The sequence below is a fragment of the Sparus aurata genome, chromosome 18 (genome assembly GCF_900880675.1).
Source record: "Sparus aurata chromosome 18, fSpaAur1.1, whole genome shotgun sequence".
Classification (NCBI taxonomy): domain Eukaryota; kingdom Metazoa; phylum Chordata; class Actinopteri; order Spariformes; family Sparidae; genus Sparus; species Sparus aurata.
Genome location: NC_044204.1, coordinates 8373988 through 8396803, shown reverse-complemented (window position 1 = coordinate 8396803; position 22816 = coordinate 8373988). Strand labels below are relative to the sequence as shown.

Below are 22816 nucleotides of genomic sequence, written 5' to 3'. Positions count from 1 at the left end.
ATACATATTATCTAAAAGGAGGTTAATGACTTGGCATACACATTAGATTATGGTAGACTGCCTCACATACTACGGTCTACCCATCTTGTAGTCATTGACCCATGTGACGAGGGGAGAATCCACCTGCATGTTCTCCCATTTCACCTTCAGCAGCCTGGGCTGGATGGTGTTGAAGGTGCTGGAGAAGTCGAAGAACATGACGCGGACTGAGGTGTTGGGTCTATCCAGGGAGGAGTAGGCTGCCTGTAGCAGGTAGATTACTGCATCATTAACCCCAACATGGGGCTGATATGCAAACTGTATGGGGTCCTGTGATAGGTACAATGGAGGTCTGAGGTGTGCTAGAACCAGCCTCTCCATGACCTTCATGATGTGAGAGGTCTGTGCCATCAGCCTGTAGTCATCCAGTGCCACAGGACGTCCTTTTTTGGGCACTGGAACGAGGCAGGATGTTTTCCAAAGCTGGATGTATCCTGGCGTGGTTGCTCAGAGGAGCAGCAGGGGGGCAGCTGGACTCCAGCTGACTCATTTGCTCATTGTTCATTAACCTCAGCTGTTCCTCCACCTCCACCAGCCGGTAATCTCTCTCATCCCACTCCATACATCCCTGGTGTTATTGTTCTCCAGTTTGTGTTCCAGTTTCCTTCTATAGTTGTCCTTACCCTCCCTGATGCTGTGTTTTAGTTCTCTCTGAACACGCCTAAAAGCCCGCTTTTTCTCATCGCTGGTAACCTGGTAACCCATGACTAAGGATAATTGCACACTAGATTATCTAAACATTTGTAATGATCTGGATAAATGCTAATCTTATCTAAATTCATGGATTGGAGGATTTTTTTTCTTACAAAAATACAATGCAGTTCAAGATTTATTTACCCAGGGTACTTATTGTCACTTCCCAAAAATGCAAAAGACAAAATACCAACATTGTTTTTTAAACCAGGCTACCTTTAATTATATCTGGAAAAGCAAACACGCTGCATTAGGAAAGGAAATATAGTTGAAGAAATTAGACTTTAAGCCATTGATATTGAGTGAATTAATGGCACTATTAAAAACAAACGGGTTAAGATCCTTTTTGAAATATGAGAACAGTTTTTGGTTTCAAATTCCAAGTTAAAGTTTTTATGAGATTAGGAGAAATCTTCTTAGATATGACAAGAAAGACACATATAACGATGCCATCAAAGCAAGTCTTCAAAGTCTTCAAAGCTCAAAGTAACGTGTAAATCTGCATCTTATTGAATGTTCTCACTAGTTTAAAATGATGCAACATCACAATCCAGAAAGCCATCATCCAGGAATTATATCCATTCTAAACAAACAGTTTTACTTTGTCTTTTGCAAAGACAAGCCTGAATTAAAAATGAAAAAAAAAAATCCTAATTGCATCAAGATCTAAGGAAGTCCACTTTAAAGTTATGAATGATACACGTCCTTCTGGAGAATTTTACGCCGCCGTTTTGATCAGGATCATAACAACTGCTCATTTGTTTTATGACTGTATGTTTACCAGCACCTTTTGTGAATACTTGCAATTTACTTGGTTAATTCATTCAATTACTTGGTAATTGTGTGCTTTTAAGAATTATCAGCTAGTGATGCGATATGACTTTGTTTAAAGTTGTCTCTTAGCTAATAATGTGTAGTATAAATGTCCAGTAATGTAAAATGTGTTCCCTCATATTGTGCATACAGGATATGGATGTGGGTAGATGAAATCGTTTTCTAAACAGCATAATATCTTTCCTGTAACTGTTTACTATTTATACTAATTTACTGAGGGATAATCCTCTATCATGCATTAATACACATATTAATTTGATTCAGATGTGATTATAAAATACAACTTGTTCTAGGTGCTATGTGGTAGACAACTGGACTTGTTTCAGTTCCTTGAAGACGTTTCACCTCTCATCTAAGAGGCTTCTTCAGTTCTAACTAACTGGAGGATAGTTGCAGGCTTTTAAAATCTGTGTGGGAGTGTCCTTACAGAGTAGTTAAGAATACATGTGAGCTCTGAGTCTCAGAGTCTAGGGCCACTTGTGGGTCGTTGACTTAACCAGCCTTCATGTGGGTTGCTAGGGCTAGGTGAGCCCAGGTGTGAGTGGTTGTTAAGCTGTCTAGGGAGGGAACTCAGTACTGCATTGTAGGTGGGTAATAGGTAATATCGTAGGCCACCTCCTCTTTTCAAAGACAGTTGTTCCAGTTTGATATAGATGGATTCTTTCACTCCTCTTTCAAACCATCTGTCTTCTCTGGCCAAGATATTTACATTGTTGTCCTTGGAAGAATGATTGTTCTCCTTCAGATGTTAGTGGACAGCAGAGTCTTGAACTGAGGAGTTGGCCCTCCTGTGTTGTGCCGGTCTACAGATCTGGTTCAGCAAGGATCGACATATTTCATCATCAGGTTTTCAGATCAGATGCCAGCATAAGTGCCTGCTGTCATTAAAACAAAAGGGGAACATACCACTTCCTAACCCGTGTCCACACTAGCTGCTTGTGTGGTGATTGAAAGTTGCTCAGCTGCTGTGGCTCACTCACAGACAGCGCGTCCAGCCTTTATTCTGAAATCCAAGATTTACATTTTCTCGACACGTGTTTTTTGTCCGAGTGGTGTTGCCCTACCCAGCTGTCCAAGATGGCGGATGTGTTCGCGCATGCGCCACTTACATCGGTCAGCCACTCACATCGGGTACTGGCAGAGATGATAACACAGAATGGCTGAAGAACAACATCACAGCGGCTTTGTTAGAAAGATGCCGGTAGGCTTGCCCTCTTTGTTAAGGCCTTGTCAAAGTTGATACTGCGTTAGTCAGAGTGCGGGCTGTATTGTTTGCTTGTGTGGTTTTGTCTTTCAGTACAATGTTAGCTGCAACAATGCTAACTACTAAGCTAGCTTTGAGGAAAAAACCCCGGTTGAACTTTACATCAAGAAACGTCAAACGAGTTTGACATGTGTGTTATAATGGGGCTTCTTCACTTTTAACTTTAGTTCTCACACCGTAATCAAACCTAACAGCCGCCTGTTTATGAAGAGGTGTAATATTACTGTGTGTGTCACATAAATAAGGCTCATTATGTTTGTGTGGTTTTGCTCAGAAGCTTCCCAGCGATGTGTCTTAACTCTGTATATTGACACCAGTGACTTGGGTTCCTATTGAACTTCACGTCGCAGTAACGTGACTGTGGTGTCAACTAAAGGTTCACAACTTCCACTGAGAAGTAAACGGTGATTTGTTTATAAAAGTCTTTGGCTTTAGCTACGTTCACGCTACGATGATGGATGTCCTCATCGTTCACTTGCCGATGGTTCTTGGAGATTGGCTACAAAAGGCCCAAGAGCTCTTCGACGCCGGCTGGATATCTAGCAGGTTAGATTACTAGTTATATCGCGGAATGTCGGGGAGCAGGAACGAGATCCAGACATTAAGAGCAGACATGCCTCTCCCATCGCCCTCTCTCTGCTGTCACTCTGAACCCAGTGTTGTCATGTGTGGAGCGAGCAGCGGGTAGTTTCTATCAGAATACATACACACGTGGACGATGTGGCTGAAAAGTCTGTCAGAGGTTTCATAATGGTCGATATCAACAATTATTGGTAGTTTTTTTAATTTGCTGACCGATTTTTTAAAAACATAATTGAAGACCAGTCAAAAAAGCTTTATGTTTTGTCTCTTTTGAATTGGACCACTTCATCAAGGCACACGGCAATTGTTTATGTTGACACAACAATGAAACGATAACATGTTTTTTTATGGATCCCACTCTTCTCTCAAGACCTGCCCTCTGATTGGTTGGCCTCGTTGACCTCACAATTCAAACTGTTCCAGCTGTTAGCTCACACAGTAGCTCCTGTGCTGTCTGTTTTCTGCAGTTTTTGAGCTGTAATTTTGCTGATGGCACGCCAGCCACTCGTCCTCCAGAGCCGCTCTTCACTGTCAGAGTGTCTCTTGGCTCCTTAGATGGAGCGGACAGCTAGCCTGTCAGCTGCACCAAACAAGCCCAGAGGCACTGCAGTTGTGCCAGCAAGTCATAGAAGTGTGTTCACTGGGGCAACCTGGACACATCTGCTGCATCAGCCCTGCCACTGGCTGTTTGAAACAACCGCGAGAAAAACAAAAGCATAACCCATTAACACCAGGCAGCCACTGAAAATGGTTAGGAAATATAAAGCCAGATAGCTTATTCTTGTCTCTTTTTGAGTCTGATTTAACAGTAAATTCATCCCCCCCACACCCCCTCTCTGGTTGTACAGTGGACTACCAAGTGACCCAGGGTGGTGTGGACTAGGGGTGTACCAAAATATCGATACTACAATATATATCGCATTATTTTGTCTTGTCTTGAGGTACGTTATTGATACACTGGCGCCAAATATCGATATTTAATAATATTTAAGTTGCGGTAAGTGTGTGTATTAAGAAGAGCCACTGTGCAGTATACACTTTGTTTTACTTGGCTGTCATTCATATGAAGTTGATTGACAATGTTTTGTAATCCCTGTGAAATGGATTCAGTGCAGTCAATAAATTCTGAATTTCTTCAGTGACACAGATATCGTGATGTATCGTGGATGAAATTTCTTGCAATATATCGATTATCGCAGAATCGCTGTATCGTGATATTATCGTTATCCTGGGCAAAATATCGTGATAGTATCACATCGCGAGGTACCTGCTGATTACAACCAATCAGAGGTGGAGTAGGGCGGGTCTTGAAGTTGAGTGGGATCCTCCTAAAAGAATCATCTCAAGCAGCTAATGGCTTGAACACATCACACGACTTTCAGAGTCTTCTGATTGCTGCATTGGGGGTGTAGAGGGTGTTGTGGTTTCCACACTACATGACAGGGGGTCACACACTGCAAGATCACACAAGTGAAACTCGACATGGGAATGATGCAGTCCAAACAGTCCGAGTGGTTTGTGCGATGATTTGCATCTTTTTCCATGGCAAACAGTATTTTTTCTACTTTCAATCCACAAGGGACAAGTCTTTCATGAGGCTGTCATCTGTTCGGGAGGCAGACCTGCTCTCTCCACATTCACACACACAGACCTGCTCTGATGACAATGAGCACTAAAGTGTGGTTAAATGCAAGAGGCTCTTCACATTTTGGTGAAGGGTGCTCCCATCAGGACTTTTGTGGCCGATCACTGATCACTGATCACTGGAAGCAGGATTGGCTTATACAGATCACAGATTGAAAGGATGTTACTTCACTTTATTGTCATCTATAGTTATTAGATATTAGTGGCTTAGTTTCCCCACCAATGAAATGCTCAGGAAATAGATAATTTATCTATGTTCTATTTGTTCAGAGGGGTAAGTTCAAACCAAACGAAAAGTTTGCTCTAAATTTTAATTAAAAAAAAAGAGAAAAATGTAGAAAAAGGAAATGGAACAGACAATATAGGAAAAAATGTTTGTCTCAGCCTAGTTATCTCAGTCTTTGTACAGAGATCTTTGTGTCCTGAAGCCACTACTTGGCCACCTGGTCACTGCTTGTTACTGGTTACTACAGACACATGAAATGTACACTAATTCAAAGTGTCTATAACTCGAAACACAGTATATTTTCACTTACAGACTGTACTCAGCTAAAGTACGTCTGTTCCGTGTGAACTTGTTGTGTTGCTACATTTAACACTTCATGTTCCTTCAGTCTTGCTTTTAATGTTTAGCTTGGGTCATTAGCTCAATCAGTTGTTAGCTGCGTTAGTTGTTGCAGGGCTGAAAAACAAATGCCGCTGCTTCGTCCTCCCACGTGGGGATGAAAGAAAATGTACTTATTACTAACACACAATCCCAAATGATAAACCGAACGCACTACTTCTGAGTACACTGATTACAGCGGAGCAGGTCTTCTCCGCCTGTTACCATAATGATCTCTCTGTCCAAAGTTTTGTGTAAGTACTAGCTACAGTCACTGGCTGGCTTTCTGGCAGGACCTTGCAAATGTGTTGCACTGGTTAAACCAAGAGGGCACTGAAAATCTGTACTGATATTGGCAGGTGGATAGCTAGTAAACTGTTAGCAGCTGGTGAACTGCAGGGTCCTGTGCTGTGTGTGGCATTTTAACAGCACACAGAAAATGTGTCTTATGTGTTTAGCTGATCAGCATTTCTAATTTGGCTCTATAGATGCCACCGATCAAACTTTTTATCCCCCATATCGACAGATAACAATGGGTGCCTGATCAGTTGGAGCACCCTTAGTATGAACTTGTGTTCTGACTGATCCGATCACAAGTGGACAGCTTTATGTCCATCAATTCACACCTGGCATTGATATGTGTCTCAACATGCGGCTTCAGGTACTACGTTCCCACTCTATATTGGAGGCCCCAGTGCAACATCTACAGACTATTGGTATTGGTTGAACTTGGCTCTGATAGTTGCCGATGGTTGCGCAGCCTCCACCGACCACACAGGGTAGTACTTCACCAATTTAAAATGAGGATATGTTGAGTCAATCATCATCATTTGAGGGCCACTTCAGCTGAAAATAATCTAAAGTAAGCAATCTGACAGAGACAGGTAACTGCTGTTTGCAAATGTTAGATATGCAGCAGCATACATGTGCAATATACTTTTAATTAATATCATGTTTTTCAGTGTAGACTAGGAGGGACTAGCGTTACATCAGAGATACTTCTTCATAAAGTAATTCTCCACTCCACATGAAATATCTTCCAGTTTTTTTACTTGTTTTTGATAACATGAATTAATGAATTAAGTTAATTCATTCATTCATTCATTTCATCTGCAAAAACTCAATTTAACATTGATTCATGCCTTATCATTCATCCATTATAGTTGTGTCTGTGTGCATATGGAAATATGTTAAGTGGTTCCTCATCTCTGTCCCTTAGTAGTTAAATAAATATTATGAATGAAGTTTCTGTGTTTTCCTTTATGACAGAGATGGAGGTAAATATAATCATAATGAACACCTTTCAGATGTAAGACTGATTCATTTGATGCAATTCATTTTCCTCCTAATTAATCAATTGATTAATAAATCAAGGAGGAGTTGGGTTCCAGAGCCCAGGCTGTGCGTGGAGGTGAGACCGACTATTTCTAGTCGGTACCGCTCAACCTCCCGCACCAGCTCAGTGCGGGAGGTTGACCTTTAAAAAGGGGGACCGGAGGGTGTGCTCCAACTATCGGGGGATCACACTCCTCAGCCTCCCCGGGAAAGTCTATTCCAGGGTACTGGAGAGGAGAATTCGGCCGATAGTCGAACCTCGGATCCAGGAGGAACAATGCGGTTTTCGTCCTGGCTGTGGAACACTGGACCAGCTCTATACCCTCCGCAGGGTGCTCGAGGGTTCATGGGAGTTTGCCCAACCAGTCCATATGTGTTTTGTGGACTTGGAGAAGGCATTCGACCGTGTCCCTCGTGGCGTACTGTGGGGGGTGCTCCGGGAGTACGGGGTCGGGGGCCCTCTGTTAAGGGCCGTGCGGTACCTGTACTGCCGGAGCAGGAGCCTGGTTCGCATTGCCGGCAGTAAGTCAGACCTATTCCCAGTGCATGTTGGACTCCGGCAGGGCTGCCCTTTGTCACCGGTTCTGTTCATTACTTTTATGGACAGAATTTCTAGGCGCAGCCACGGGCCGGAGGGGATCTGGTTCGGGAGCCAATGGATCTCGTCTCTGCTTTTCGCGGATGACGTGGTCTTGTTGGCTCCTTCGAGCCGGGACCTTCAGCATGCCCTGGGGCGGTTTGCAGCCGAGTGTGAAGCGGCTGGGATGAGAATCAGCACCTCCAAATCCGAGGCCATGGTTCTCGACCGGAAAAAGGTGGCCTGCTCCCTCCAGGTGGGAGGAGAGTTCCTGCCTCAAGTGGAGGAGTTTAAGTATCTTGGGGTCTTGTTCACGAGTGAGGGAAGGACGGAGCGTGAGATTGACAGACGGATCGGTGCAGCGGCCGCAGTAATGCGGTCTTTGTATCGGTCTGTCGTGGTGAAGAGAGAGCTGAGCCGAAAGGCGAAGCTCTCGATTTACCAGTCAATCTACGTTCCGACCCTCACCTATGGCCATGAACTCTGGGTCATGACCGAAAGAATAAGATCCCGGATACAAGCGGCCGAAATGAGTTTCCTCCGCAGGGTGGCAGGGCGCTCCCTTAGAGATAGGGTGAAGAGCTCTGTCACCCGGGAGGAGCTCAGAGTAGAGCCGCTGCTCCTCCACATCGAGAGGAGCCAGCTGAGGTGGCTCGGGCATCTGTTTCGGATGCCCCCGGGACGCCTCCCTCGGGAGGTGTTCCTGGCATGTCCCTCCGGGAGGAGACCCCGAGGAAGACCCAGGACACGCTGGTGTGACTATGTCACTCAGCTGGCCTGGGAACGCCTTGGGGTCCTCCCGGAAGAGCTGGAGGCAGTGTCCGGGGAGAGGGAAGTCTGGGGGTCCCTGCTCAGGCAGCTGCCCCCGCGACCCGGCCCCGGATAAGCGGAAGAAAATGGATGGATGGATGGATGGATGGATTAATAAATCAATGGAGCTGGTGCCTCTTTAAACGGGTGCTTAAGAATAATTCACATGTTTTGTGAACACTACATGTGTCATTTGTCCTGCTATAAAACTGCATGTGTTGGTGATATGGTTTCAAATTGGCCTCATTAGTTGCAGCTTGCAGTTTGTTAACATATAATAAAGGCGGGTGTTGTCTGATGAAAACTTAGGTGGGGGATGGTGTTGCTCATACCTCCTCCTGGTAGGCTCATTATTCCTCTGAAGAGAAATAATTGAATAGAGACAGGATCAATTTCGATGAGTAAGGAAGGACACAGCATGAGAAGCAGCCTCTGTCTCTGTCATTTTCCGACACTCCCATTAACCATTAACTCCTATTTTCCTCTTTGTGATGTGTTGTCCAGAACTGACGTTCATGGAAATTGTCTCCAGATTGCAGGAGGAAGGAAGTGTGTGTGTGTATAACCCTGAGCAGTGACACCACAGAGATGGGGCCTCGGAGGAAGCCCTCTGAACTCCAGCCTGTAGGAGGTAGTGGTGAAGGTCAACTTGTCCTGAGACCCAGTGAGTCCAAGGACTACATCAACGAGCTGTCCCATGAAGTCCTCTGTCATATATTCAGGTACACTGCCCTACAGCGTCACATTTCTATATTTTCTTTGGCTGGGTGGGATTCTCCAATATGTGTTCTCACCTCTGCCAAGGTGGTTATGCTTCCACTCCAGTCTGTGTGTTGGTTGATTTGTCAGCAGCATCACACAAAAACTACTCATTGGATTGGAATGATTGCTTATCATTGCGAGATTTCTGTTAATTCTTTGGTTTTGTAGGTACCTTCCCATGAAGGACATCATGTGTATGGAGTGTCTGTCCAGAAAACTTCGAGAAGCTGTAACTCTATACCTTCGAGTGGTCAAGGTAGTGGATCTATGTGCTGGTCGCTGGTGGGAGTATATGCCTTCAGGTAAGAACTCACAGCAAAACCAGTTAATACCAAGAAACGAATAACAAAGTGCAAGATCAGTGCTACAGTACAACTCATTAGATTTTTTTATAAGATGCATTAGAAAGTTCTATCATGTGATTTGGATCACCATCTGTGTAGATGGTTTTCAGACTGTTGTGAAAAATGGTAATGACTGCTATCTGACTGTCAGTTAGGTAATTGTACCACTCTGGGACCAGAAAAGAGAACAGCTTTGGTGGCGATGAAGTCACACAGTCTACTGAATATCAGAGTGACCTGGGGTCAAGAGGCAGAAGAGCACAGTGGTGGTACCAGAGTGTAGCTTCAAGAACAAAAAAGCGAAGTAGTTTGGGAACGATTCAGTAGGCTAACAGCAGCGTTCTGGACTAGCGGCAGGGGTCTGATGGTATGGTGAGGAGGGAACTGCACTGGTATCTAATATGAGAAACACCTGCAGGTCAGGACATTTAGATATATTTGTGCTCTTTTTGAATAGTACCATAAATGGAAACATGTTTATGGCAAATATATTTTATTGAGACAAAGATGAAATAAACAGAATCCCTATATTATTCTGTCGATGCTCCACATTTAGTAGGAACCTTTGTTTTTTTCCATGACACAAGTAGTCGCTTTCTTGCTGTGATTTACGCAGTAAGAAAGGAATTGTTGTAAACCTTTGGTGAGTGTTCTTGAAACTTCAGATACTCCCAAGAATATTTGGTAAAGGTTCTGGGTCTAGTATAGTATTAATAATTTCTGAAATGTTATTTGAACTATCAGACGAAAAAGATGCAACAATGCATGCAGAGTATGCAACAAAGCTATGAAAAAAACAGTGCCATCTGAGAAATTACATTTATCAAATGTTGAGGATATGTTCATGCTGTGTATTTTGTTGAAGTGGTTTATGTTTTTTTATTTTCATCCTCAGAAACATGTTGCATTGAGAAACCCTCAAATGATTTAGTAGTTAATAATGCTTCTTTTTTCACATACAGAGAAAAGGTTTTAACTGTGTTGTGTTTCTTGGTTAAGGCTTTACAGACAACAGCTTTCTGCTCCTTTTGAAGAAAATGCCAGATCTGGAGCAGCTGTATGGTCTCCACCCACGATACCTGGAGAGGAGACGAGTCAGAGGCTACGAGGCTTTCAGTATACCTGGAGTCCTGGAGGCGCTACAAGCCTGTCCCAGTCTGCTGGTCAGTATGTAGAGGGAGAATGATATCCTGGTGCAGAGATGCGCAATATCTGCAATGACAAAGGGTCTAACATTTAATGAAATAAGGCCACATCTCTCAAAGTACACTTCTTTGAGTATTTAATTATTTGAAAATATCAGGAAGTTGATAAAAGAGTACATTTGCCTGCATAGAAATGAATGAGATATAGTTATTAATTTAAAGAAGATTGAGAACCCTAGCCCTAACCCTAACTACAACTTTCCCACTTCAATCAACCTTCTTGGCAATTTGAGTAGATATTTCTGAGTTTATGAGGTGCACTTGAATGCAACATGACGTCCGAGTACCTGCCCATGCACTTTTTGTACAAAGTGGTGTAGATGTCCTACACTGACAGCAAACGACTGAAGTACAGTTATATCTGTTTCACAAACATGTCAGAGTCTCTCAGCATAGTTCTTTTGTTACATAACAATTTTGGTACAAACATGTACCTGCCAGCATGGCGGAGAGCCTTACTTTACTTTACTAAATTTAAAAAATATGTTCATATATGGCGCTTGGTGGACATTTGATTTTTCTTGGCTCCCACGTATTCAAAAACTACATATGCACAAGTAGTAGAAATTGTGTAAGAGAGACAACAAGGCACATTTCTATCTGCTAGAAGCTGACACTCCAAACTCCAACTCAACTCCAGACCTTGAGAAGCTCTGACATAGAGCCAATAACAAGCATGTTGTCCGTCTAACTAACAACTGTTTGAGGTGCTGCTTCTTCTTCCTACTTAAGCCCTTCTTATACAAAGGGGTAAACCATCAGTTAGGGTCTATTTTGAGTACACAGACTGGCAAATGATCATTCATAACAATGTCAAACTTGAAGAATATAACATCTTCAGTGACATCATATATCAGCAAGTGTGTTGAAAACAGTGGTGATCACAAAGACAGTCAGATCGTTCCCAAACCAGAAGGCCTGGATGAATGGAGAGATGAAGGCTGGCCCAAAAAAAGCTGCATTACAGGCACTAAAGATACGTGACAAGTGATTCAAAATGTCACAGGGTACAAAAGCAGTATGTACACATAAACATCCCCCAATTCTGTCTTTTTTTCTTTCTCTTTCATTGTTTCTTTTTGTATTGTTGAGTGTCTTGTAATAGATTTCCCCAAAGCTTTCCACTACATAATGTGGTCGTCCTTAATAGATGGAGATAATTACTTGCTTACTGTCATTACAACTAAGGAAACTTCAGCATGGTTTGAATGAAAAGTGGACCTTGACTTGAGAATTCTAATCTTATTTGACCTCATTCAGGGTGTCGAGACATCCCATCTAGAGCTGGTGGAAGCCATATGGAACTACATGCCTCAGGTTCATATACTGGGAAAGTTCCGCAACCGCAATGGGGCTTTTCCCATTCCTGCTGAGAACAAACTGACCATCCCCATAACTGCGAAGATCCAGACCCTACATCTAGTAGGTATGTTGGAACATCACTACAACACTGACTCTTTCTGCTACTGGCTCCACATTAAAACTGAAATACAATTGAATAAACGAATCAGGAACACTGGATTAAAGGCAGCTTCTTCCTTGTTAGTGCATTGGTTTGTGATGAATTTGCAGGCCTGAAGAGTGTTCCTGTCTGCTCAGAAGTCCTTTGAGGTCATACTGTGCTCTAGTTTCAGAAATACCATATGTCTGTCTTTGCACTTCACATAGTGTTTGTTTGTTTGTTGTAGGTGTGAATGTCCCAGAGATCCCCTGTGTGTCCATGCTGCGCCACCTTTATCTGAAGTGGGTCCGTCTCACCAAACCACAGCCGTTTAAGGACTTTCTGTGTGTGAGCCTGAGAACCTTTGTCATGCGGAACTGCGCAGGGCCAACAAACTCCCTCAAGTATGTTCCCCTGGTTACCGGTTTAGCATCGGCGCGAAACTTGGAGCAGCTGGAATTAGTGAGAGTTCCTTTCCTGGGAGGGCTGATCCAACATGTAGTGGAGGACAGCTGGAGGTCAGGTGAGGAGAGCATGTATTAAATAACTTGTTATTGAGCTGTAGATAGACTGAAAATACTAGTTTGTAGGAATAATTTATTGATTTGTTTAATGCTTTTTTGTGTGTACTTTTAGGAGGATTTCGAAACCTCCACACCATTGTGTTTGGAGCCTGCAAAAATGCACTAGAAGTGGACTTGGGCTACCTCATCATCACTGCTGCTCGCAGGTACTCAGCCAGCCATCAATTCCTGAAGTTGACTTGGAAAAAAAAGACTTGTTCATATACAACTTATGTTAAAAACACAAGTTGTATGTCAAAAAGTCCTTTAACATTACATAATGTTATAAAAGGGCTGTCAGTCGATTAGAATATTTTATTGTGATTACCGCTTTATTGTCTGTTGGTTAACTTGCATATTTCTTATCTGTTCTAAATGTACCTTAAAGGGACAAAGTGACTAATTATCTTATAAACATGGGAGTGGACAAATATGCTTGCTTCATGCAAATATATGTTAATTGTTATTGCCACAATCCAAAATATTGACAAATACTGTCAAGAATATTCTCCAGAATAACCTCAAAGGTACTTCATTTCCCAAAAATATTCTGAAAGCATTACATTGCAAGTTTGTCTCATGAAGAGTTGTCGAGGTGTCTCCGTTTCGTGTGTTACTTGCACGTCAAAAAATGTAAGTGCTAAGAGGAGTTTGCGTTAACGTGGTATTATCGCGTCAACTTTGACAGCCCTAGTTATAATAGTTAAATGTACACAAATGTATGAATGCAACACTTTGCCCCAATTTTTTCATTTCTGTGTGTTAAACAGGCTACATGAACTCCGTATCCAGCCTTCACTGACTAAAGATGGGGTCTTCTCAGCTCTCAAAATGGCTGAACTAGAGTTTCCTCAGTTTGAGACGCTTCATTTGGGATACGTGGATGAGTTCCTGCTGCAATGTTAGTCTGTTCTCTTAAATATCATGTGTGAGCACTCTCCCTTCTTTGACAAAAATCAGCGATTCTCTCGGGTTTTCCTGTACTTTTCTCTTTTTCTCTTTTTTTTTTCCTCCAAATTTTGCACAAATGGACTGATTATATTTTTGTAGTCGAAGGTCAATTACAGTGGTGTAAAAAAGTTTTCGGACACCCTTAAAATTTTACACAATCTCAAATATTATCATGAAATATTTGTGGAAAAATCTTTTTAGTGTTTCAAAAGGTGCAGCTGCATTAGTCAGACACAAACAAATACAAATTATATATTTACTGTTTATTATTTACAAGAAAAACTAACAAAAATACATTCTTGACAGTTTTAATATGTCAGTTCCTCAACATTGTCGGTATCAAAGTCAACAAATAACAGAGAATGTGTTCAAAACTGAACAAAAAATAAATAAACCATCACATTATCAAATTAATATTTAGTAGCCCATTAGCACGCAGTAGAGCTCTAATCCTGGCTGGCATGTTCCCCACGAGCCTTTCACACTGTTGAGGGGTAATCTTGTCCCATTCTTCTTGAATTAGTGCTTTTAATTCATCTAAACTCTTCGGTTTACGCTTTGAAACGGACCTTTTGATAATCCACCACAGATTTTCAATGGGGCTCATGTCCGGGGATTGAGCTGGCCAGTCTAAGACCTGGATGCTGTGCTCCTGCAGCCAAGTTCTACTGGTCTTGGATGCGTGGCAAGGGGCATTATCTTGTTGAAATATCCAGTTTTGACCTTGACGGAACAGTTCACGTGCAGATGGGAGCATGTGGGTTTTGAGAATGGTACAATACTTGGCAGAGTTCAGTGTGCCATCACAGACAGTGAGATGACCAACACCAGCAGCACTCATACATCTCCAAACCGTGATACTGCCCCCACCATGCTTGACAGTAGTTACTGTACATGCTTGAGATAATGCTTCGCCTGGCCTTTTGCGTACCCTCACATTAGCAGGAGGAAGATAAAGCTGGAAACTGGACTCATATGACCACAGAATCTTCTTCCAATTCCTGGCTGTCCAGTTCTTGTATGCTTGGGCCCAACGATGCCGGGCTAACCTTTGTCTCTCATTGATCAGGGCCTCTTGACAGCCTTGTAGGACCTTAAGCCATTATCTAAAAGTCGGCCACGTACAGTGCGGGTGGAACACTGGACGCTGGTTTGGTTTGACCACTGCTGCAGCTCCTCTGATGTCATTTGGCGGTTTTCTCTGCACATGCGATTCAGGATGAGGTCATTTCTTGCTGAAGAAACCCTTGGATGCCCAGATCTTGGTCTGTCTTCCAAGCTGTTGGTTTGTCTGTATTTCTGCAGAGTGTATCCAACTGCTGAAGGACTGCATCTGCACTTCCTGGCTATCTGGCGGCAGCTGTACCCTTCCTGGCTGAGAATCTGAATCTTCAGGCGTGTTTCCTGCGTTAGGTTCCTTGTCTTAGCCATTTTTGTCTCTGGAGAACTTTCAAATGTGCTGGCTTTATATAGACACTATGCACGGCAAAAAAATTGTGTCTTTTAATAAAAAGCATGACTTTCATTAGTGGATCACTAGTACCAAAATTACCCAATACTCAAAATGTCTTGTGTATTTTTATGGAACCAATCAATTTTAAGTTTCCAATGGCTTTTTTAGGATTTGTTTAGTATTTTAGTTGTGAGTATACTGAAAGAAATTGCACCTGAAGACCTAAAAGTGATTCTTAATCTAATATTTCACAAATGCGTTCGGTGTCTGAAAACTTTTTTCCTCCACTGTATGACTTCACAAAATATGGCTTTGGCTATAATTTTACACAAACATTGCTAATATTTATCAATCAATCAAAGTTTGTATATATACCACCTGTCAAACAAATCAAAATGCAATTAAACATGATTGAAGAACAGAAAAAACACAATATAAAAACAGGTTTCGAGACTAATGTACACTGCAATGAACAAGTTAAATAATAAGAGATAAAGAATGAAAGATAAAAACAAGCAATAAAATAATGATAGAAATTACATTAGATATTGCATGTAAAGTTGTATTTAAAAAGTTTATAAAACAAAAGAATAATAAGAACAACAGTAAAATGTAAATTACATATATATCTAAGATATAATAAAAGAACATAGGGCTATGATAAAGAACAAAATAAAATACGGACAAACATTAAAGCAATACAAAATTATAAGAAATTATAACAAGTATTAGACACTCCATGAAAGCCAGACTGAACAGAAAGGTTTTTAGTTCACGTTCAAAAGTATCCATACTTCCTGCTCCTCTCAGATCCTCTGGCAGGCTGTTCAAATGAGAGAGAGTAACAGCTGAAGGCAGCATCACCAGATGTTTTAGTTCTGCTTTGTGGAACAGCTTAAAGAGAAGAGTCGGAGGATCTGAGAGGCCTTCCTGGCTCATAAATTAAGAGCATGTATGTGATGTAGTCTAGTAGAAGGCCCCATAGTGCCATATAAAGAAATGCAATGATTTTTAAATCAATAGGCAACCAGTGTCAAGACTTTCACTTAATAATGTGTGCTCTCCTTCTGGTCTTAGTCAGCACTTTTGCTGCAGATTTATTGTGTTCTTTGGTAGACCAGAAAGCGAAGCGTTACAGTAGTCTAGTCTTCTAGTTATAAAAGTGTGCATTAGTCTCTCTGTGTTGCTCAAACAGAGTAAAGGCGTCACTTTTGAAATGTTTTTAAATGATAAAATGCTGTTTTTGTGACACAGTGGACATGTGAATAATGTGGGTTGATGCCTAGTTCAGTTAGTTTGGAGGCCAAATTTTCTCTCTAATAGAAATGATGATGTGATGACATTTTATATCCAAAAGGTCAAGTTCAGTTCATTTTAGCAGAGATGATGATGAGGGGGAGACGGCTTCCCAGTTGGATTAACTCAACATTTCAAACACACCTGCAGAATGATCCAGCTCGCAGATTTATCATTAGACTTATTGAGTTTGAGACACTGTAAATGACTTGACCCACCTCTCAACACTGCAACCAAAAATGCAATGTGTCTTTGTGTGTGTGTGTGTGTGTGTGTGTGTGTGTGTGTGCGTGTGTGTGTGTGTGTGTGTTTGAATACAGGTAAGATGAGCCATTCGGAGCTGGTGAAGTATGGTCTGGCTGATGTAATAGAGAACCCAGGCATCATCACTGATATTGGCATAAAGGTGGTGAACGAGGTCTTCTCTAACATTAAATACCTCCTCATCTACAACTGTCCTCACCTGCATAACCCTCACCACTGGATCACAGGTAATACACTCTTGTCTGTTCCCCCTTGAGTCCTCACCACTGCTTAAAGCTGCTGTAATTTATATATATATTTTTTTTACTGAAATAAGTGTTAAATAGTTCACTTTTATAAAGCGTTTGGGCAGTAACCCGTCTCCCCTCCCCCTGCTCATGCAGTAACATGAGCTGCTTTTTCTTTGCTATGCCTGTCGATTAATGCACAGCATTCATGTGGTGACATAGAGAGGAGGAGATTGCTAACTGTAAAACTGACAGGAAGTTGGCTAAAACTACAACAACACTTACAGCTGCTTTAACTACAATAGCATATCGCCCAAATATAAATGTCAATGTGTTTTCTGGTGAGTTCAGTCTCTTTATATAATGAATAAGGGGCTTCAAACTGGTGCTGTCTTTCATCTGTCACTGTTTGAGAACTGAAGTGATTTACAGTAGTATACCACGTAGCTGTTATGTTCTGCCTGTTTCCGTCCTCAGATCAATCCAGATGGAGCCGTCTTGTTGATCTCACACTGGTTCGCTGTCATGCTATCAAACTGGAATCCTTTTCCCAGTTCATAGAGTCACTGCCCAGTCTGGAGTTTATCTGTCTGGACCAGATGTTCAGAGAGCCACCCAAGGTATACAGTGTATATGTATATATATTGTGATACACCATTAGTCTGGGTTCGTGTTGTTTTAAGTTTTTGTTTTCTGGTGACATGGTGGGATAGTCTACAAAAATTATCGTTGGCAACACTAATCCTGACACTTGTAATGCACCCTGTGACTCAGACCATGATTTTATGGGATAACTTGGAGGCAGTTGAGCAGGATTCCGCCAAAGTTTTTTCCTGCGATCGAAGGCAGGGATATGCCACAATAACTACGATAATAGTTAACACAGATATTGCAATCTCCTTTTTTAAAGATGTTGTGGGTGATTTTCTTTTCCTCATTCTGTTGATGACTTTGCTGAATTCCTGAGCTGATAGTAGGGCTGACATCCAAGGTTGTGGAAGATGTAGGGGCACAAATCTTTTGCAACGGAGGAATTCCTGTAAGTGTGTTTTTCTAGTGCTACGCGGTGTTCTGGCTGTCTGTGAGGATCCGGACATTCTCAGCAGTGCTTACTGTTCCTGTTGAAGAGCATTTTGGGCATACAAGTTCCTGCATAGACATTTCATAGGTCTTACATTTTCCCGTTAGAGGCTGTTTTTCCCAAATCTGGCATTGAAGTCAACAAGTAAAAGAAGCTGGTCTCTTATTAGTACCATGTGGAGTGTGGTGTGCAGTTGATTGTAGAATTTGTCCTTAACAGCTTCATTGGCATCTAATGTAGTTGTGTTGGATGAAATAAGACTGATAAAGCTCTCTTCAGAGAGTGGAATACAGAGAGTCATCACACTGACTCCTTGGATGCAGGGTTTCCCTACTTCTTTGCTTTTCCCCCTTCCTCTTACAAAAGATGGTGTAATTTGAGCCCAATTCTTCATTTTCCCCCCTCTTGAGATAGTCTAGTTCACTGGAAGTGGAAACATCAATGTTCAGCCTTTCCAGTTTGTGAGCGCCCCCCCACCACCATGTCCAGTTGTGAAAAATATGTTGTGAATCAGGTGCTTTGTCTGTCCTCAATTTGTATTCCCTATGTTCTTTCTTTTTGTGGCCTATGAAATGTCTCTGCAATCTTTCAAAACTTTCTGACACAAAGGGCAGAACGAGTCTCATTCTGGTTTTAGAAAATCAACACAGGTGTACCATTACCATCAAAATGGATTTATTGTGAACACATGCATGATCTTTAATGATAATGTTTTTATCAGCAGTTCTAGAGCTGGCTTAGTATCAGAAGTACTAATATGCTGAGTCACTAGCCCACTGTGACTGATCAAAGCAATTGATATTGACAACATAAAATATCATCACTAACAACAACTGAATTGATGTGTGGCTGTTAACTGTTTTGCCTAATAAAGTGCTGATGCATATTATACATTATGTGTCTGTGTCAGGGCTGTGCCAGAGTGGGCCTGAGCGCAGGAACTGGTATTGGTGTGTCCTCCGCACTGGTCAGCAACCAGAACTCCAACAATGACAACGACAACAACAACAACCACCACCACCACAATAATGAGGCCAATCTGCCTCCTGCTCCTCCACCTGTCAACAACAACAACAACCAAAGACGGCAGCATCCGCAGCAGCACAATGGCAAGTCCCACCTCGGGATTGTGAAACGTATTTCATAGAAAAAGCAACAGTATGGAATTTTTTTCGAAATGACGCACACCCACATTTTGTTGGGAATGAATATCCTTGTGCACAAAGATGAAGTTAGCAAATTGAGAAGTGAGCACAACTCAAGAACACTGAGGTATGACAATGTAAATTTGTCAATTTACTGTTATGCCACCTCAGACTTGAACAAAGAAGACACTGCAAACTGCTCTTGCTCACAATGTATTAAATCTACTGATGTTTTGTTCGCTCTGGACCTTCAGTCATTATGCACAGGTGAAGGTCAGTTCTCCTGTGGCAGTCTCTTGCAATAATTATCCATGACATGTGTTCAGGTGAAAAAAAGGTGGAATTTTTTTTTTTTAGATCTATCAACAGTTTTTATTAGCTACTGTTGGGCAATCAAATAAATGAAACTGGACACATAACCTCCTGTGTGAATGTAAGTAGTTGTGTTTGTTTCCACAGCACAAGCAGAAGTAAATGGGATGGACGAGGAAGAGGAAGAGGAGGAGGAGGAAATGATGTTGGAGGAGGAGAACATGGAGGCCGAGTCTCAGGTAGAGGTGAAAGGGGAAGAAGCCAATGCATCTCCAGGACCAAGTCATCCAGCTGTAACAACCCAACCTCCTGATGAGGAGCAAGCAGGTTAGGAGCAGCTCTTTTTAATGATTAACAAAGGTTAAGGCAAGAGTTTTCCCAACTGTTTCAGAGCGCCTATCCTCCCTTTCTTTCTTATTAAGTTTTGTTGTCTACTGATAAATCCCTTCCACCTGCAGGTCCCAGTGGTTTAGTCCAGCAGTGTAGACCAGCTGGTGTCCCTGTTCCTAAGCCCCCATTGGTCATCTCAGACTCTGACAGTGAGGAAGAGGAAGGCCTTGTTTCAAGGCTGATGCCAGCTTCCTGTTTGCAGCAGCCAGCGTCCTGTCCAGAAGGTCTCAACATGACACAGAACACACACACACACACACACACACACACACACACACACACACACACACACACACACACACACACTCTGCAACTGTACATTCATCCATCTCATGGATCATTTCTCACACAATTACCATGCTGGAATGAATGAAAACGAACATAGTGTTCTAACTAACTTTGTGTATGTGTGTGCTGTTTCCAGGTAAAGGAAAGACTCCTCTGCGGCGGAACAACAATGTGGCTGTATCTGTGGTGGCCCCCGCACATCAGACAAAGGCTCAGGTGTTGGAGAGCAGCTGTGAGAAGAGCTGTCAGGTGACCAGTGAACAGATCAAGGCAGACATGAAGGCAGCTACTGAAAACAGCAAGAGGACTAGCAGTAATGGTATTGCTCCTGAGGCTGGGGCGACCAATGCAAGGCCTCCGGCCGACAGAGGGACATTTCGAGGCACTGGGAGTGCTGGGGTAGCAGCAAGAAGTGGAGTGCAGCCAGTGACTGGATCTGTGAGCAGGGTTGGACCTGGGGTAGCTACATCCAGACAAGGTGGTGGATGTGGGAGGGTGCTTGCAGGGACCACCCATAGAGGAACCACAACCACTGACAGAGCCACAGGAACTGGCAGGACTATTGATGGCACAGAGGCCCCATCTGGGGTACACGCTGGGGACAGTTGCTCAAGGGACGCTGGGGTGAGGCAGTGCACAAGTGCTGCTGGTGTGTACAGTCTGAACCCTACAGATGCTTCTGTAAACCATGCCTCCAGGAGGCCAACACTACTGACTGGACAGGGGCAGAGACAGCAAGTCCCTGCTGGATCTGCTGCTGCTGGTTCAGGTTCACAGCAGGGTCAGGCTAGAGACAAGGACTTTGTTCCAAGACGACCTTTGACTCGATCTTGTACCCGCATGTCTTCTGCATCCCTGGTACCTGAGACAGGTAAGACTGAAGTTACAAACAGAGCACATTTTAAATGTATCCACTAACCTTCACTTCATGGAAGTGTAACTCTAATGTTGTGTTTTTGTCTGGTTGCTTGGACCCCTGGTTTTCAAAAGTGAAGCAATAATTATGTATCAGTACCTGTTTATGCAGTTTATTTTGTAGGTGGCTATACAGATCTGACATGGTATCAACTACACCAACTCACACCACATCTGAGTGACTCAGGACGGACATGTTAGAATTATCACTCTAGCTGTTGATTATTATTTTTTGCACTGTATTTTTATTGAAAGAAACTGAGGAACATTTATTTCTTGTTATTTATGATAACATCAACGATATAATACAAAAAATCCTGTTGCAAGTTTGTTTTACAAACATTTTATTTGCGATATGGTTCACGCTAGAGGTTGACCGATAAAGGATTTTTAAAGGCCAATATAAGGACAGTTAGGAAAGGCAAAAGCCGATAACTGATTAATAATTACAGTGCCTATTGTTTTTTGTTGGTGATAGCTGGACAGTTACAACATAGTCATCTATATTCATATTTTAAATGTTTCTATTCCTTTTTTTTAAAGTAACACTGTCAACGCTGTCAAAATGTAACAGTCTTTGGTATTAACTTTACTAGAACTTCTGAACTGAACATTAGGGCCCTCTCTGTCTCTCTCCCCTAGTCCCTCCCAACCACTCAATGACTGGGAGTTACAGTGAAACTCTGGCTTTGTAACATTAGTAAAATAGAGTACTTTTAGAGATGTTCAGGATACATTCTTTAATCTAAGTTGAAAAGCTAGCAGTAGCTGGATGTTTTGGAAGAGAGAACGCTGCATTGGTAAGTACAGTATAAAGTAACGTGAACAGAATGGTTTCTTTTCCTGCCTGCCTTGCTGCCTTCAGTGCCCTGTCCCTATCATGGAAAATCTAATGGTGTTACATTATATTCAAGACTAGATAACTTTTGGGGGTAAAAAATGAACTGCTCCAACACCAACAACGTTACCCCAAGACCGCAAAAGCTTAAATGTTAGCCTGCATTTTCTAACCCTATCGCAATAGTAATGTGTGGAAGGTATTTCATGGAGTGGAGAATTACTTTATGAAAGAAATGCCTCTGATGTAACATTAGCTGTGCATCCATCGGCAACTATCGGAGCCAAGTTCAGCCAAACCGATTAATTGGTCAACCTCAGTTGATTAGTCAACCTCTAGTTCATGATAAGTGGGAATGACTAGTTTTTATTTTAATCACATTTTTTAAAACTGTTAAAATCATGGTGATGTGAAAGAGATGCTAAAAGACAACACCCCCTACAGCCACACTATCCATTGCCACAAGACCAGATTACGGAGTAGCTTCTTTCCTTAATTCACCATCTGCACTACTATAAAATGGTTTGTTAGAATTTCAGTAAATAAATTAACTTCATGCTTCAGAAAAACAAATCAAACAAACAAATAAACAGAATAGGTCTTAAAAGCCTTAGCTTATTACACCGACCCGTTTAACATTAATTGTGTTTTGTCAGCTGCCCTTAAATTTTACAGGGCAATAAAGAAAAAATAACAGCAACTAAAGACATACACATTGTTACAGATAAAACCCCCAAACTTTATACTCACTACTTTTGTATTTATTAATCATCTTGATTAAAAACAATATCTTTGTTTCTGCTGCAGCGGTTGTAATAATTTTAAAACTGCTTTAAATTGTCCATATTGAGTCTTGACAGTATTATAGAATTAGCATTCTAAATCCATAGAGTATGCTTCCTCTAGAATTGGGGCCAAATGTTCTATTCACAGCCATGAAAAGCAGCAAGCTAAGAAAC

At 42.0% G+C, this 22816-nt stretch overlaps 1 protein-coding gene across 3 annotated transcripts in view; it reads left to right on the top strand.

The window, feature by feature from the left end:
• The first annotated feature begins 2609 nt into the window (after positions 1-2609).
• fbxo38 (F-box protein 38) overlaps positions 2610-22816 on the top strand; it is a 34961-nt gene continuing 14754 nt past the window's right edge. The window contains exons 1-14 of one of the 3 annotated variants that reach the window (XM_030396808.1): positions 2610-2767; positions 8887-9104; positions 9313-9446; positions 10488-10651; positions 11954-12119; positions 12382-12657; positions 12771-12864; positions 13468-13598; positions 16718-16888; positions 17366-17508; positions 18880-19078; positions 19574-19753; positions 19885-20040; positions 20241-20975. In XM_030396808.1, the coding sequence (XP_030252668.1) occupies positions 8971-9104; positions 9313-9446; positions 10488-10651; positions 11954-12119; positions 12382-12657; positions 12771-12864; positions 13468-13598; positions 16718-16888; positions 17366-17508; positions 18880-19078; positions 19574-19753; positions 19885-20040; positions 20241-20975 (2683 nt within the window). In that variant the 5' untranslated portion in view covers positions 2610-2767; positions 8887-8970. The remainder of the gene's footprint in view (positions 2768-8886; positions 9105-9312; positions 9447-10487; positions 10652-11953; positions 12120-12381; positions 12658-12770; positions 12865-13467; positions 13599-16717; positions 16889-17365; positions 17509-18879; positions 19079-19573; positions 19754-19884; positions 20041-20240; positions 20976-22816) is intronic. The other 2 variants (XM_030396807.1, XM_030396806.1) reach the window with 2 other exon arrangements.